This window comes from Ictidomys tridecemlineatus, chromosome 3 (assembly GCF_052094955.1).
Source record: "Ictidomys tridecemlineatus isolate mIctTri1 chromosome 3, mIctTri1.hap1, whole genome shotgun sequence".
Lineage (NCBI taxonomy): Eukaryota > Metazoa > Chordata > Mammalia > Rodentia > Sciuridae > Ictidomys > Ictidomys tridecemlineatus.
Genome location: NC_135479.1, coordinates 114,826,322 through 114,838,451, shown reverse-complemented (window position 1 = coordinate 114,838,451; position 12,130 = coordinate 114,826,322). Strand labels below are relative to the sequence as shown.

General features: G+C 38.4%; 1 protein-coding gene across 7 annotated transcripts in view; it reads left to right on the top strand.

The window, feature by feature from the left end:
* Window positions 1–12,130, top strand: part of Lrrc31 (leucine rich repeat containing 31) — a 32,676-nt gene that overhangs the window by 16,248 nt on the left and 4,298 nt on the right. For 5 of the 7 annotated variants that reach the window (XM_078043614.1, XM_078043618.1, XM_040270066.2 and 2 more), the window contains 2 exons: window positions 2,591–2,758; window positions 6,798–6,965. In XM_078043614.1, coding sequence (XP_077899740.1) covers window positions 2,591–2,758; window positions 6,798–6,965 — 336 coding nt within the window. The remainder of the gene's footprint in view (window positions 1–2,590; window positions 2,759–6,797; window positions 6,966–12,130) is intronic. The other 2 variants (XM_078043617.1, XM_078043616.1) reach the window with 2 other exon arrangements.

The window sequence follows — 12,130 nt, the reverse complement described above, 5'->3', positions numbered from 1 at the left end:
TTTAGTGTCACGAAGCTGATTACAAACAGGTATGTAGAGAGAATGCCAAAATGATGTTCAAACTTGCCCAGTAAAGTCAAACCACTCAAACAAGTGATGCTACAGAAAAAGAGCCAGGAAGTGGTATGTGATGGGTAAACATAATGGCTCAAGATAGGTTCACTTATTTCCCTACCATAAACATAGGTCTGTTGTTGCAACATGTTGTATGTGAATGCAATTTCCCACAGCAAACAGAGCAAGCATAGCCTTGAGATTAAGGGTTTTATTTTTATCCATGGCCACAATAAACCTTGAGCACACATTTGGAATCTGAGCACGGCTTACCATATAGACCTCTACTAGCTCAGGCCCCTGCCATCGCATGCCTAGATTATTACAAGATCCAAACAGTCTCCCTGTTCCCGCCCCTACTCTGCTTGAGTTCTCTACCCCTTTTCATTTACTCCACCCTGGCCATGCTGTCCTTCCTCACCTCTAGACACACCAGGCATGCACTGGCCTGGGGGCTTTTGCTCTTGCTCTCTCTGGACCATGGGCAACTCCAGGGTCAGTATGTGTCTCATTAAGCACCTGCACATTGCTCAAGCACAGGCACCTGCATATAGTTGGTCCCCAATATATGCATGTTGAATATATGAATAAATGAATAGATGAACGGCAAGCATGAATAAATATAATTGTAAAAAATTTTTAGTACAATTTGGGAGAAAAATAGTAAAATAGGTTTTCAGGTTTAGCATCTATCCTGTAGAACTGCTAAATTATTTCTTAGGTCCTTATCCCTTGATTTGGGGAAATGAGAAAATTTAAAGGTTTTTATGAAGATTTCTGAAGTACAAAAAAGAAAATTCCTTTTGAGCCCTACATGGAGCATTATGTGGTGTTACCATCCCCTTGACCTATCAGAGCTGAGAGTCACACCTAAGGAGACAGGTTGAGTTTTCAGGCCTCTGGATTCCCTTGGTGGAACCAAATAACATGAGTATCACATCTTATCTTATTAAATAAGGTGGATAAGAGAAAGATTAAAGTGCTAGAGGATCTCCATGGCTACCACCAGTATAACTGAGGGATAATCCTTCCTTATCCAGGTCACAACCACTAATATGGATGAACAGCCTCAGAAAGCCAACTATTATATAATAACTGGAGCAAATGGTATTGTCCACCTTCTACTTAATTTTTAAAGGCTGGAAATGCTTCATGACGCTAAATCACTGAACATTCATTTGTCTGATTGTTGCAGATAATTCCAAAGAAACTGAATTATAGATCATTTAGTCAATAACTGTTGATTAATCTTCTAATTGTCCGGGGCACCATGCCATGGTCTACGGGAAACTCAGACAATCAAAGAGCTTCAGTATGGTAGTGGCAGGAATAAAAACAATCCCTATCCGGATTACACGGTGAGGTGGGGGTATTCAAGATGCTGGAAGAGGAGGAAGCAGTTCCACCTGTTGGGATGAAAACTTCCTGCCTGGCCTGCCTTCCCTTCCTTTGCTTCCCTCCTTGCACAAGCTTTTGTCCCTCTGATCCCCATCTTAGGTACTGATCCCCATCCTGGGGTCGAGGTAGTCCCCCATACCTAGAACATTCCTTCAATGAGAGAGACAGAAAACAAATACTAAACAAGAAAATATCATACAACAGTGGGTGCTGTCAAATAAAAAATAGGGTGATGTGAAGTGACCACGGGTTTACATTAGCTTGGGTGGCCATGGAAGGATCTGAGGAAATGAGCCAGCCTCCTGAAGATCCCAGGATACTGCATTTCCCATCTTGGTAGAGCTGGGGCAAAGGCCTGGGGGCAAGAAATGCAGCACAGGATAGTGAATTAGGGGTAATGGGAACCACACTGGTGCTGTTACTGACAGGTGCCCTGATGGCTTGGTTTCAATGCCTTCCTGCTTCCTAATACTTATATTCACCCCAACTTCCCTGCTTTTTTTTTTTTTTTTGTACCAGGGATTGACTCCAGTGGCATTTTATTACTGAGCCACATCCTCAGCCCTTTTTATTTTTTTATTTTGAGATGAGATCTTGCTGAATTGCTTAGGGCCTTGGTAGGTTGCTGAGGCTAGGTTTGAACTCACAGCCTCCTACCTCAGCCTTCCGAGTTAAAGGATTGCAGGTGTATGCTACCACACCTGGCCTGGTACTTACGTTCTAAGAAAAGAATGATATCAAACTTTAATATGTGTCAGGTACTGTACCAAGTACTTTGCATAGACCAATTCGTATCTTCCTAATGATCCTGTGAAGGATGTGTTTTATGGTTGAGAAAACAAAGGTTCAGAGTGGGTAACTTGTTCCAAATCACACCGCTCTTTAGTAGTAGGATCCAGGACTGGAGCCCAGTTCTTTCTTGTCTCCAAAGTCTTTGTTCTTAACCTCTGGTCTGGGGAGAGGCTTTGAAGCAGAAAAGCCCAAGTGGCTCCCTGGGAAGAGGCTGGTTTGGAAGGTGCGTAAAGGACAGAGTCACACTGGGGAGAGTTGGTTGACTGTTCAGTTAAGAGGATTGTGACAACCCAATGGCTCTCTGTGAGATGGTGCCTAAAACATGTCACTGTTGGTATTTTAACAGCCCAGGTTATCCCTTTACTCTCAAATCTTCAAGAACTGGACTTATCGGCCAACAAAAACGTGGGCAGCTCTTCTGAGAACTTACTCAGCAGGCTCCGATTTTTACCCTCATTGAAGTCGTTACTCATAAACAACTGCGCTTTGGAAAGTGAGACTTTCACGGCTCTCGGTGAGAGAATTGCCCAGATCCCTGCAGGCACCACGCAATAACGGGGGAGGGTCCACGCTCTCTTTCTCTATGCACAAATTTCATTCCAAAGCTCAAGCCACAGGTACAATGAGGTATGTAGTCATGAAATTTATGACTATAGTTTGTCTTCTTAGGAAATATGCCCTCTTACAAGTGATCTTCTCAAGGCAAATGATTCTGGAAACTGCAGATTTTATATTTTAAATTTACCTTGTATATAACCAACTCTGGAGGGGTCTACACCCATGATAACTTAAAATTTTCCAGAAGTTTCCATCTGAATGGAGACTGCAGTACATTGATGGAAGGTGTGTGAGTCTTGCTGACTGAGTTCACTTCCTCACAGTTCTTTATTTTATTTTATCTTTTTTCAGTACTGAGGATTGAACCCAGGGCATTCTACCACTGAGCTACATCCCCAAGCCCCCTTTTTATATTTTATTAGAAGACAGGGTTTTTCTAAGTTACCCAGGCTGCCCTTGAACTTGTGATCCTCTTGCCTCAGCCTCCCGAATTGCTGAGATTGTGGGTGTGCACCACGGCACCCAGATCCCCACAGCTCTTGCTGTTCTTTCTCAGGAACCTGGGTATGCCTCAAGTTCATGGATATACCAACCTAGATCAAGGGCCTACTGGATCTGAAATTTCTGCCTATTTAGGAGCAAGAGTATGGTCAGCAAGTAGAAGGAGATATTTTGAGACAAAAGGACTTTGTAGCATTTTTCAAAATATACCACCTGGGCAACCAGCACTTTGTACTATGGTGCTGGAGGCCCCCACCTGCAGCTCCAGGTTCAGTGATTCACTAGGAGGACTCAGGTCTCAGCATGCCGTTGCACTCATGGCTAAGACTTATTACAGTGAAAGGACACAAAGCAAAACCGACAAAGGGAAAGGTACCCGGGACAAAGTCCAGAGGAAACCAAGCACAAGATTCCAAGAGTCCTTTCTCAGTGGAGCCATATAAGGCACACTTAATTCCTCCAGCAGTGAGTTATGGTGACATGTGTGACATATCATCTCCCAGTGGAGCTTGCCTGAACTTACTAAAAGTTCAGGGTTTTTATTAAGGCTCGATCATACAGGCCACCTCTGCCTGGCACATTCCAAAATTCTAGACTCACAGAAGGAAAGCTGGTGTTCAGCATAAATCATAAGTACAAACTGATTTGGCATAGTGATCTAGCCTTATCAGGGAACGGTAAGAACATTCCCCAATTCCAAGCTCCCACATGCCAGCAAAGGGCATGGTCAGTAGCAGGCCTTTTTCAGGTAGGAGTCTCAGGCTTACTATGTTACCTCTTTTTTGCACATGTGCATGTGACTAAAGCCATTGGATCCGCGTACTTCCTAAGTAGTGATGAAAACAGAGTCCTCCCCTCTGACCCTTTCTCAAGTGCTATGCCGGTTGACACTTCATGAAAAGTGTATTGTACTGTGGACCAGACAAGGGCTATTACTAATGAAATGCATTCTATTAATAAAAATAAATACATATCACTCACTCCAAATTCTAAGGGCACTGCTGACTTCCGATGCATTCACCCATGTAGACCCTGGTCCTTATCATCACTGCTCCCAAGCAGTGATCTTTCATCTCTGTGCCATGTGTCTGGATAGGGAGAAATCCCAGGTCATGCTCCTATCAGACCTGACATTCTTTATCTGGGGTCACAGAGAGTCCATAGGTATGTTCGAGGGGGCCTATCTATGAGCTCCCTAAAATTGATCACAATTATTCTGTGTTGGGGGAGTGTTTGGTACATTTCCTGCCCCCCAAAACGCCTGGAATTCAGTCTGCTTGAAATCAAATCCTGACTGTGGTTCTTGAGACCTGTGGGACCTCAGGTACTTAATATTATTGCTCCATGTTTCACTTTCCTCATCTGTAAAATATAAGATGAAATAATAGTACAAGCCTCACGAGGTTGTCAGAATTAAGTGGGTTCATGCATGTAAAGTTCTTAGAAAGCTCCTGGCAACATAGTAAATGTTCAATAAATGTCAGTTGTTGATGTTATTATGGGGAGAGAGTCTATAAATTTCATTTTTAAAGCAAATAGTGTTGGATCACTGCCCTGTTTAAAAAATTCAGTGTCCTTCCTGTCGCACCTCAGGTGATACCCCCCATTCCTCAATGTGGTTTAAATGGCCCTAGTGATCTAGCTTCAGTACCTTGACTATTCTTTTCTTTGCTCTCTGAACCCAACCTCAGTTGGATTCTTTCTGTTCCTTCATGTCACCCAAGACCATGCTGTTCTCTGTCACACCCTACCTCCAATCCCTATTCTTTCCTGGGGAGTTTTGACTCAATTTTCAGGTCCCAAGAAAACAGAACACATAAAAATGTCTCTTGTTATCTAAATTAGGAACCTGTTTATAACCTTCATCAAAATGTATAATTATGTATTTTATTGTGTGGTTGTTTAATGTCTATATTTCTTCTAGATTGTAATCTCCTTGAGGGGAGAGATTGTGTTGATTCTTTATTGCATACCTGAAGCACATTTTAGGTACTATCTACACTTAGTTAAGTTAGTTAACATTAGTTAAGTTACTAAATAAATAAACTTCTTAAAAGGGTCTGTAATTCATCAAATGGTTAGGTAGACATGACACACTCTACTGCTTAGACTAATTTATATAAGTTCCAAAAAAGAGTAAATTTGGGGTCAGCATAATATTTCATAAATATTATTCCAGTAGGGAAAATAATTTTTTTAAGAAAAAGAAAAAAATCTTGAAGAAATCAAGCTGTCCAAAGATACATGACTTTTTAATTCTAGCTGCAAAATGAATCATGATCAAGTAGATATTACACTAAATTATATCATCTGACATAACTCTACCCACTCAATTTAAATTAACCTGATGGGTAGATATACTATAAATCACTTTTTATTTATTCATTTATTTATTTTATGGTAGTGGGGATTGATTCCAGGGCCTTGCATAGGCTAAGCCAGCACTCTACCGCTGAGCGTCACCCCAAGCCTTTTTTAGTTTTTGCTTTGAGACAGGGTCTTCTAAGTTGCCCTGGGCTGGCCTCAAATTTGCAATCCTCCTGCCTCAGTCTCCCAAGTAGTACTCTACATTTCTTCTTTAAGAAAAGTTTGATTTTTCTTTATTGTACATCTTTGTATCATAAATAAGAGAGATTTTCTTACAACATACTACAAGATACTATAAAGAGTAGATATTTTCCTTTAAACACATATTATTGTTTATTCTTTTTATTTTGATATTGGGGATTAAACCCAGGAGTTACCGCTCCAGTCCTTTTACTTTTTCATTTTGAGACAGGGTCTCAGTAAGTTGCTCAGGGCCTCACTGAATTGCTAAAACTGGCCTCCAACTTGTGATCCTCGTGCTCAAAACTCACTAGTCGCTGGGGTTACAGGCATGCACCATAGCACCTAGCCATATTGTTCTTTAGAAAGAAAACAGAGCACAAAAAGTGTTTTTAATTACTATGCTTGGGAATAAGTTGTTCTGGTTAATTCTAACTCTAAGGTCAACTGAGAATCAAGCAGAAAATGTTTTCATTTTCTTTAAAAACTTTCCAGAATACATGGGTTCTTTTCCTTGCCTCAGTAATTGCAGTGAAGTAAACCCAAATATATCTTGTTGTTCCAAAGCCTTCGGGAGGCTTATCCCCATCTCTGACTTTCAGCAGTGACTGTACAGTGGAGCATGTAACCAGCCAGGGTATGCTCTGAAAATCTTGATTAGCTCTCCAAGCACTTTCCCTTTTTCTCCTTCCCAAATATGAAGAAAAAGAGAGAAAAACCCCCAGTCAATAGTGAATTCCATTTAATCACGTTTTACTGTTCTGAAGTTTCCAATGTATTCCCAACTAAAAAATCATCAATATAAATTGACGCCATGAATTTCAGGCCAGAGAAAACAATCTCTACAACTTTCTCCACCCTGAGTATATTAATATGTTGTCCTGGTCTATGCTCCTCAAGTTCAAGGCTTACGATATCTAAGTTATTCTTATCATTATCACTTTTAGTCGAAGCCTCTATTCACCTCCCCGCTCTGGAAATAGTCAACCTTTCTTGGAATAAATGTGTTGGTGGCAACCTGAAAATGCTTCTGGAAACACTAAAGCTATCAACATCTCTTCAAGTGCTGAGGCTGAGCAGCTGTTCCCTGGTGACAGAGGACGTGAAACTCCTGGGTTTGTATCAAATCATTCCAAGGCAGTCTTGGCATGCAGAGCACGGGAATGGGGGAGGGGGAGAAGGCAGGAGGCCTGGGGCTAAGGTCCGGGTAAGCTTCCCCTTTCCCCAAAATCTGTCTAGGAGAGGTCTGGTTAAAACGAGGGACAATTCTAAAAGCAAATGGCAGGGGTTGAGGTTGTGGCTCAGTAGTGGAGCACTTGCCTAGCACATGTGAGGTTCTATCACTGGGGTTCGATCCTCAGCACCACATAAAAATACATAAATAAAATAAAGGTATTGTGTCCATCTACAACTAAAAAAAATATATTTAAAAAATAAATAAAAGGAAATGACATTAAAAGTGTTTCATAAGAGGAGATGGATATAGATAGGTGAGGGGGTGCCTGTCAGGAAATAGCATTTGCTCCACACCCTCCCATATGTTGAGTCTTCAGTGTTCACACGTCCATCATTTTACTTCCACAAGGTTTGCCCTAACCACACGGTATTTGCACTACTACTTAATTTTGCCTCTGAATTGACTCTTGCTTTTATTTAAATAGAAAACTGGCCAGGCATGGTGGCACATGCCTGTATTCTCAGCTACTCAGGAGGCTGAGGCAAGAGGAACAGTAGAGGCTGTTCTGGGCAACTTAGACCCTCAAAATAAAAAAATAAAATAAAATAAAAAAGGCTGGGGATGGAGCTCAGGGATAGAGCTCCCCTTTCCTACCCAGGTTTCACTCCAGTACAAAATAAATAAATGAATAAAATAAACCAAAAATATATAGGAAGTTGAACACAATTTTCACACTGAAATATGTGTTAATTCTCATACAGATTAAAATGATGCCTGTTGAAGACTGTGAGAAGAGGTTAATTCTCTCTTTGCAAATCAATAGAAAAATAAATAAATCTTTCTCCACTTCAATTTAGAAAGCTATACAGAGAATTGAATAACTTTTGTACTGTGAGATTCTAGGCAATGTAATACCTGAAATCACCAGGCAGGTCCCACTTCCCCTTGGGAAATGATGAATTGGAGAGTCTCTGTCTCCTATATTTCCTTGTCCCCACATCCCCATTTTATTCAGCCACCAACTTTCAGATCTCTGAAGCCATGAGCACCCATGGAAATGAGGTAGCTGTATCTATGTTCTCAGTGTTTACCACCTGTTCTGCTATGAGAGGACACCTGTGCCTAAAAATCACGTGCTATGCAAAAATCACTCAGTAATAACCACAGTGTTTATGGTTAGAGGCACAGCACTTGAAACTTCATCAGTGACACATAGGAGCTAGTAGAAATACCAATAGAGTTGTTTTCTGTGTTAAATTGGCTAAGAAATACAGAAATAACAGTGAATATGGCACTTTGAAAAGATCTAAAGTTTGTCTGTGGAAGGAGAATTACCTGAGGTAGAATAGTAAGTTCCAACACCAGATGTGGTTGAGTGAGCATTGTTGTTCCCCTGAGGTGTGTTCGTGTGTACAGATTTATTCCCATGAGCAGCTGGGATGGTTTCATACGTTCACCTGGTGTTTCCTGTTGGTCATTGTGCAAAACAAAGAAGGAATTTGCATTATGCTCAAACTGTTCCCTGAGATTTCAATCTAGTTGGAAGAAAGTTGCATTCTCAAAACAAATGTTATAACAAAAATGATTGTGATTAGAAGATTGGGACAAAACATTGTGATTTTTATGTGTATTTCCCTAGTGATCGATGATGTGAAAATCTTCTTGTGTGCTTATTTGTCAACTGTACACCTTCTTTGGTGAAGTGTCTGCTCTAAATATTTTGCCTAATTTAAAAAGTTGGATCACTTGTTTTCTTATTAATGACTGTTGAGATCTGTCTTGATTTCCTGGACATTAAGTCCTTTACCAAATACGTCATTGGCAAGTATTTTCTCTGATCTGCTTTTCATTCTCTTTAACTGTTTTTTTTGCAGAGCAAAACCTTCAGTTTTGGAGTAGGTCTATTTATATTTTTGTTAATTTGTTGGATAGAGCTTTTTTGTGTTTCAACTTAGAACTTTTTGAAAATATAAAACTCTCAAGGATTTTTTTCCGGTTTTTCTAAAAGTTTTATATTTACATTTTACCTGTTATCCATTTGAGTTAATTTTATATGAGATGTGAGGTATGAATAGAAGTTAGTGTTTATTTCATATGACTTTCTAATTATTTGAACACTGTTAATTGAAAAAAAAAAAAAAAAACCTCTCCTTTCTCCATTGCATTTCCTTTGTATTTTTGTAAAAATTCAACTAGCCCTATTTGTGAGGGTCTATTTCTGGCCTTTCTTTTCTGCTCCATTGATCTGTCAATCTTATTTTACCAATATCACACTGTCTTGATTTACTTTACGTCTTGAAGTCAGGCAGTATGAGTGTTCTGACTTTGTTCTTTTTCAAAAGTATTTTGTTTTTTCTAATTCCTTGGCATCTTCATATAAAGTTGGAATCATATTGTCAATATCATTTTTAATCCTCATGGAAATTTGATTTGAACTCCATTGAATATATAGACCAATTCAGGGAGAAATGACATTTTGACAATACTGAATATTCCAATCCATGAACATATTATATCTCCCTATTAAGGTACTCTTTGGTTCTTTCATTGTTGTTTCATAACTTGCTGTATAGATCCTGCACATATTTTATTAAATTTATATCTGAGTATTTAATTTTTATGGTACTATTATAAGAGGTACTATTTAATTTTTGAATCCAAATTAATCATTGCTAATGTGTAGAAATACAATAGATTTTTTAAAATTTAAATTTTTGTTTTTAGTTCTGGTTGGACACAATACCTTTATTTTACTTACTTATTTTTTTATGTGGGGCTGAGGATTGAACCCACATATGCCAGGCAAATGCTGTACTGCTGAGCTACAACCTCAACCCCTACAATTGATTTTTGAATACTGATATTTTATACTGTAATGTTGTAATTTTTTTATACTGTAATGTTGCTGATCATCTATTATTTCTAGAAGATTTTTGGCAGATTCTGTAAAATTTTCCACAATCATGTCATCTATGGTGAAAGAAAGTTTTATCTTTCTTTCCACTGTATGTATCTTTTCCTTCTTTGTCTTGGTTATTTCACTGAGATTTCCAGTAGATGTTGAATGAGATGAAAGCAGATATCCTTGCTCTGTTCCCAATCTTAGGTGGAAAGAATTCAGTCTTTTCCCTCATTAAATACAATGTTAGCAGTCAGTTTTTTGTAGCTGCCTTTTGTCAGGTAAGGAATCCTAATTCATTAAGTGTTCTTATAGTGGATTAAAGATAGATTTTGGCAAATGCTTTTTCTATGTCTGTTGAGATGAGCAAGTGTTATGTTTTTAAATTTTTGATCTGTTAATATTGTGAATAATATTGATTTTCAAATATTAAATCAGCCTTACATTCCCAGGGTAAGCCCCATTCTGATGTTATGTATTTTTTTTTTTTACATATTGTTAAGTTTGATTTGCTAATATGTTGTTGGGGATATTTGTGTGTTATCTTTATGAAGGATAGTGATCCCATTGTTTTCTTGTAATGTCTTTCTCTGGCTTTAGTATCAAGGTACTAATGGTCTCATATAATGAGTTGGAGCATGTTCCTTCCTCTTTTATTTCCTGAGAATATTATATAGAATTGGTATTATTTCCTTCCTCAGTCGTTTCACAGAAATCACCACTGAAGTCAGCTAAAGGTGAAATTTTCCTTGTGGAATGTTTTAAATTATAAATTCAATTTCAAAAATTGATAAAATTACTCATATTATCTTCTGTAGTAAGTTTTGATAGTTTGTGTCTTTCATTTCACCTAGGTGGTTGAATTTATAGAAATTAAGTAGTTCCCTTATTATCCTTTTAATGACCGTTGCTATACACTTTTCCTCATTGCTGATATTGAAATGTGTATTTCTATCCTTATTTTCCCTTGACTAGTCTGACTAAACATATAGTTTTCCATTGCTGTGTAACAGATTAATTTGTACCTTCAAACAATATCCATGTATTTACTCCCGGTTCCATAGGTCAGAAGTCTGGCATGGCTTGTGTGTTCTGTGTTCAGAAAACCACGAGGCTAAAACCAAAGTGTCAGTCTGGTCCTGGGGATGAATCCACGTTCAAGCTTGTTCTTGTGGGGCAGAGTCTAGTATCTTCCAGCTGTAGGAATGAGGTCCTCATTTTCTTACTAGCTCTCAAATGGGGACTGCTGTCAGCTCCTAGAGGATGCCCACATTGCTGGGTACTTGCATCCCTCATATTCAAGCCAGCAAAACAGTTTCTGAGCTTCTCATCCTTCAAACCTCTCACCATTCCTAAATGACCTCCTTCCTCCTCTGCCTCCAGCAGGAGAAAATGCTCTCCTTTTAAAGTGCTAGTATGATTAGGTTAGCTCCACTTGGATAATCTCCCTTTCTTAATATGACCTGTGCCATTTCATGTAACTTATTTATAGAAGCAAAATCTATCATATTCACAGTCCTGGAGAGTAGGGTGGAAATTTGGGGGGTCCCATCATAGAATTCTGAGTACCACAGATGTTCGTCAATGTTACCAATCTTCTGAAAGAATCAGCTTTTTAAAAGTCTATTTTCTGAATTGGATACCATTAAAACATATATATTTAAAATATATATTTTATATTAACTAATAAAAAATATATATTTTAAATATATGTATTTTTAATGGTATCCAATTCAAAAGATGTATATCAAGAGAGATAACTATGTATGTGTATTTGCTATGTATATATATATAGTTATATGCATATTTGTTACCTATATATAGTTATATATATTTGTTTATTTATATTTATTTATTTTTGGTACTGGGGAATCGAACCCAGGGATGCTGTACCACTGATCTATATCCTTAGCCCTTTTATTTCTTTTTTAAAATTTTTAAAAATATTTTTTGGTACTGGGGATTAAACCCAGGAGTGCTCTACCTAATGTAGTTCAGCCCTATGTTTATTTTTTAAAATATATATTTTTTTTACTTGTAGATGGATACAATACCTTTTATTTATTTATTTTTATGTGGTGCTGAGGATCAAACCCAGTGTCTCACACATGCTAGGCAAGCGCTTCACCACTGAGCCACAACCCCAGCCCCATCTTTTGTTTATTTTTTTATTTTGAGGCAGGGTCTCACAGAGTTGGTGAGGC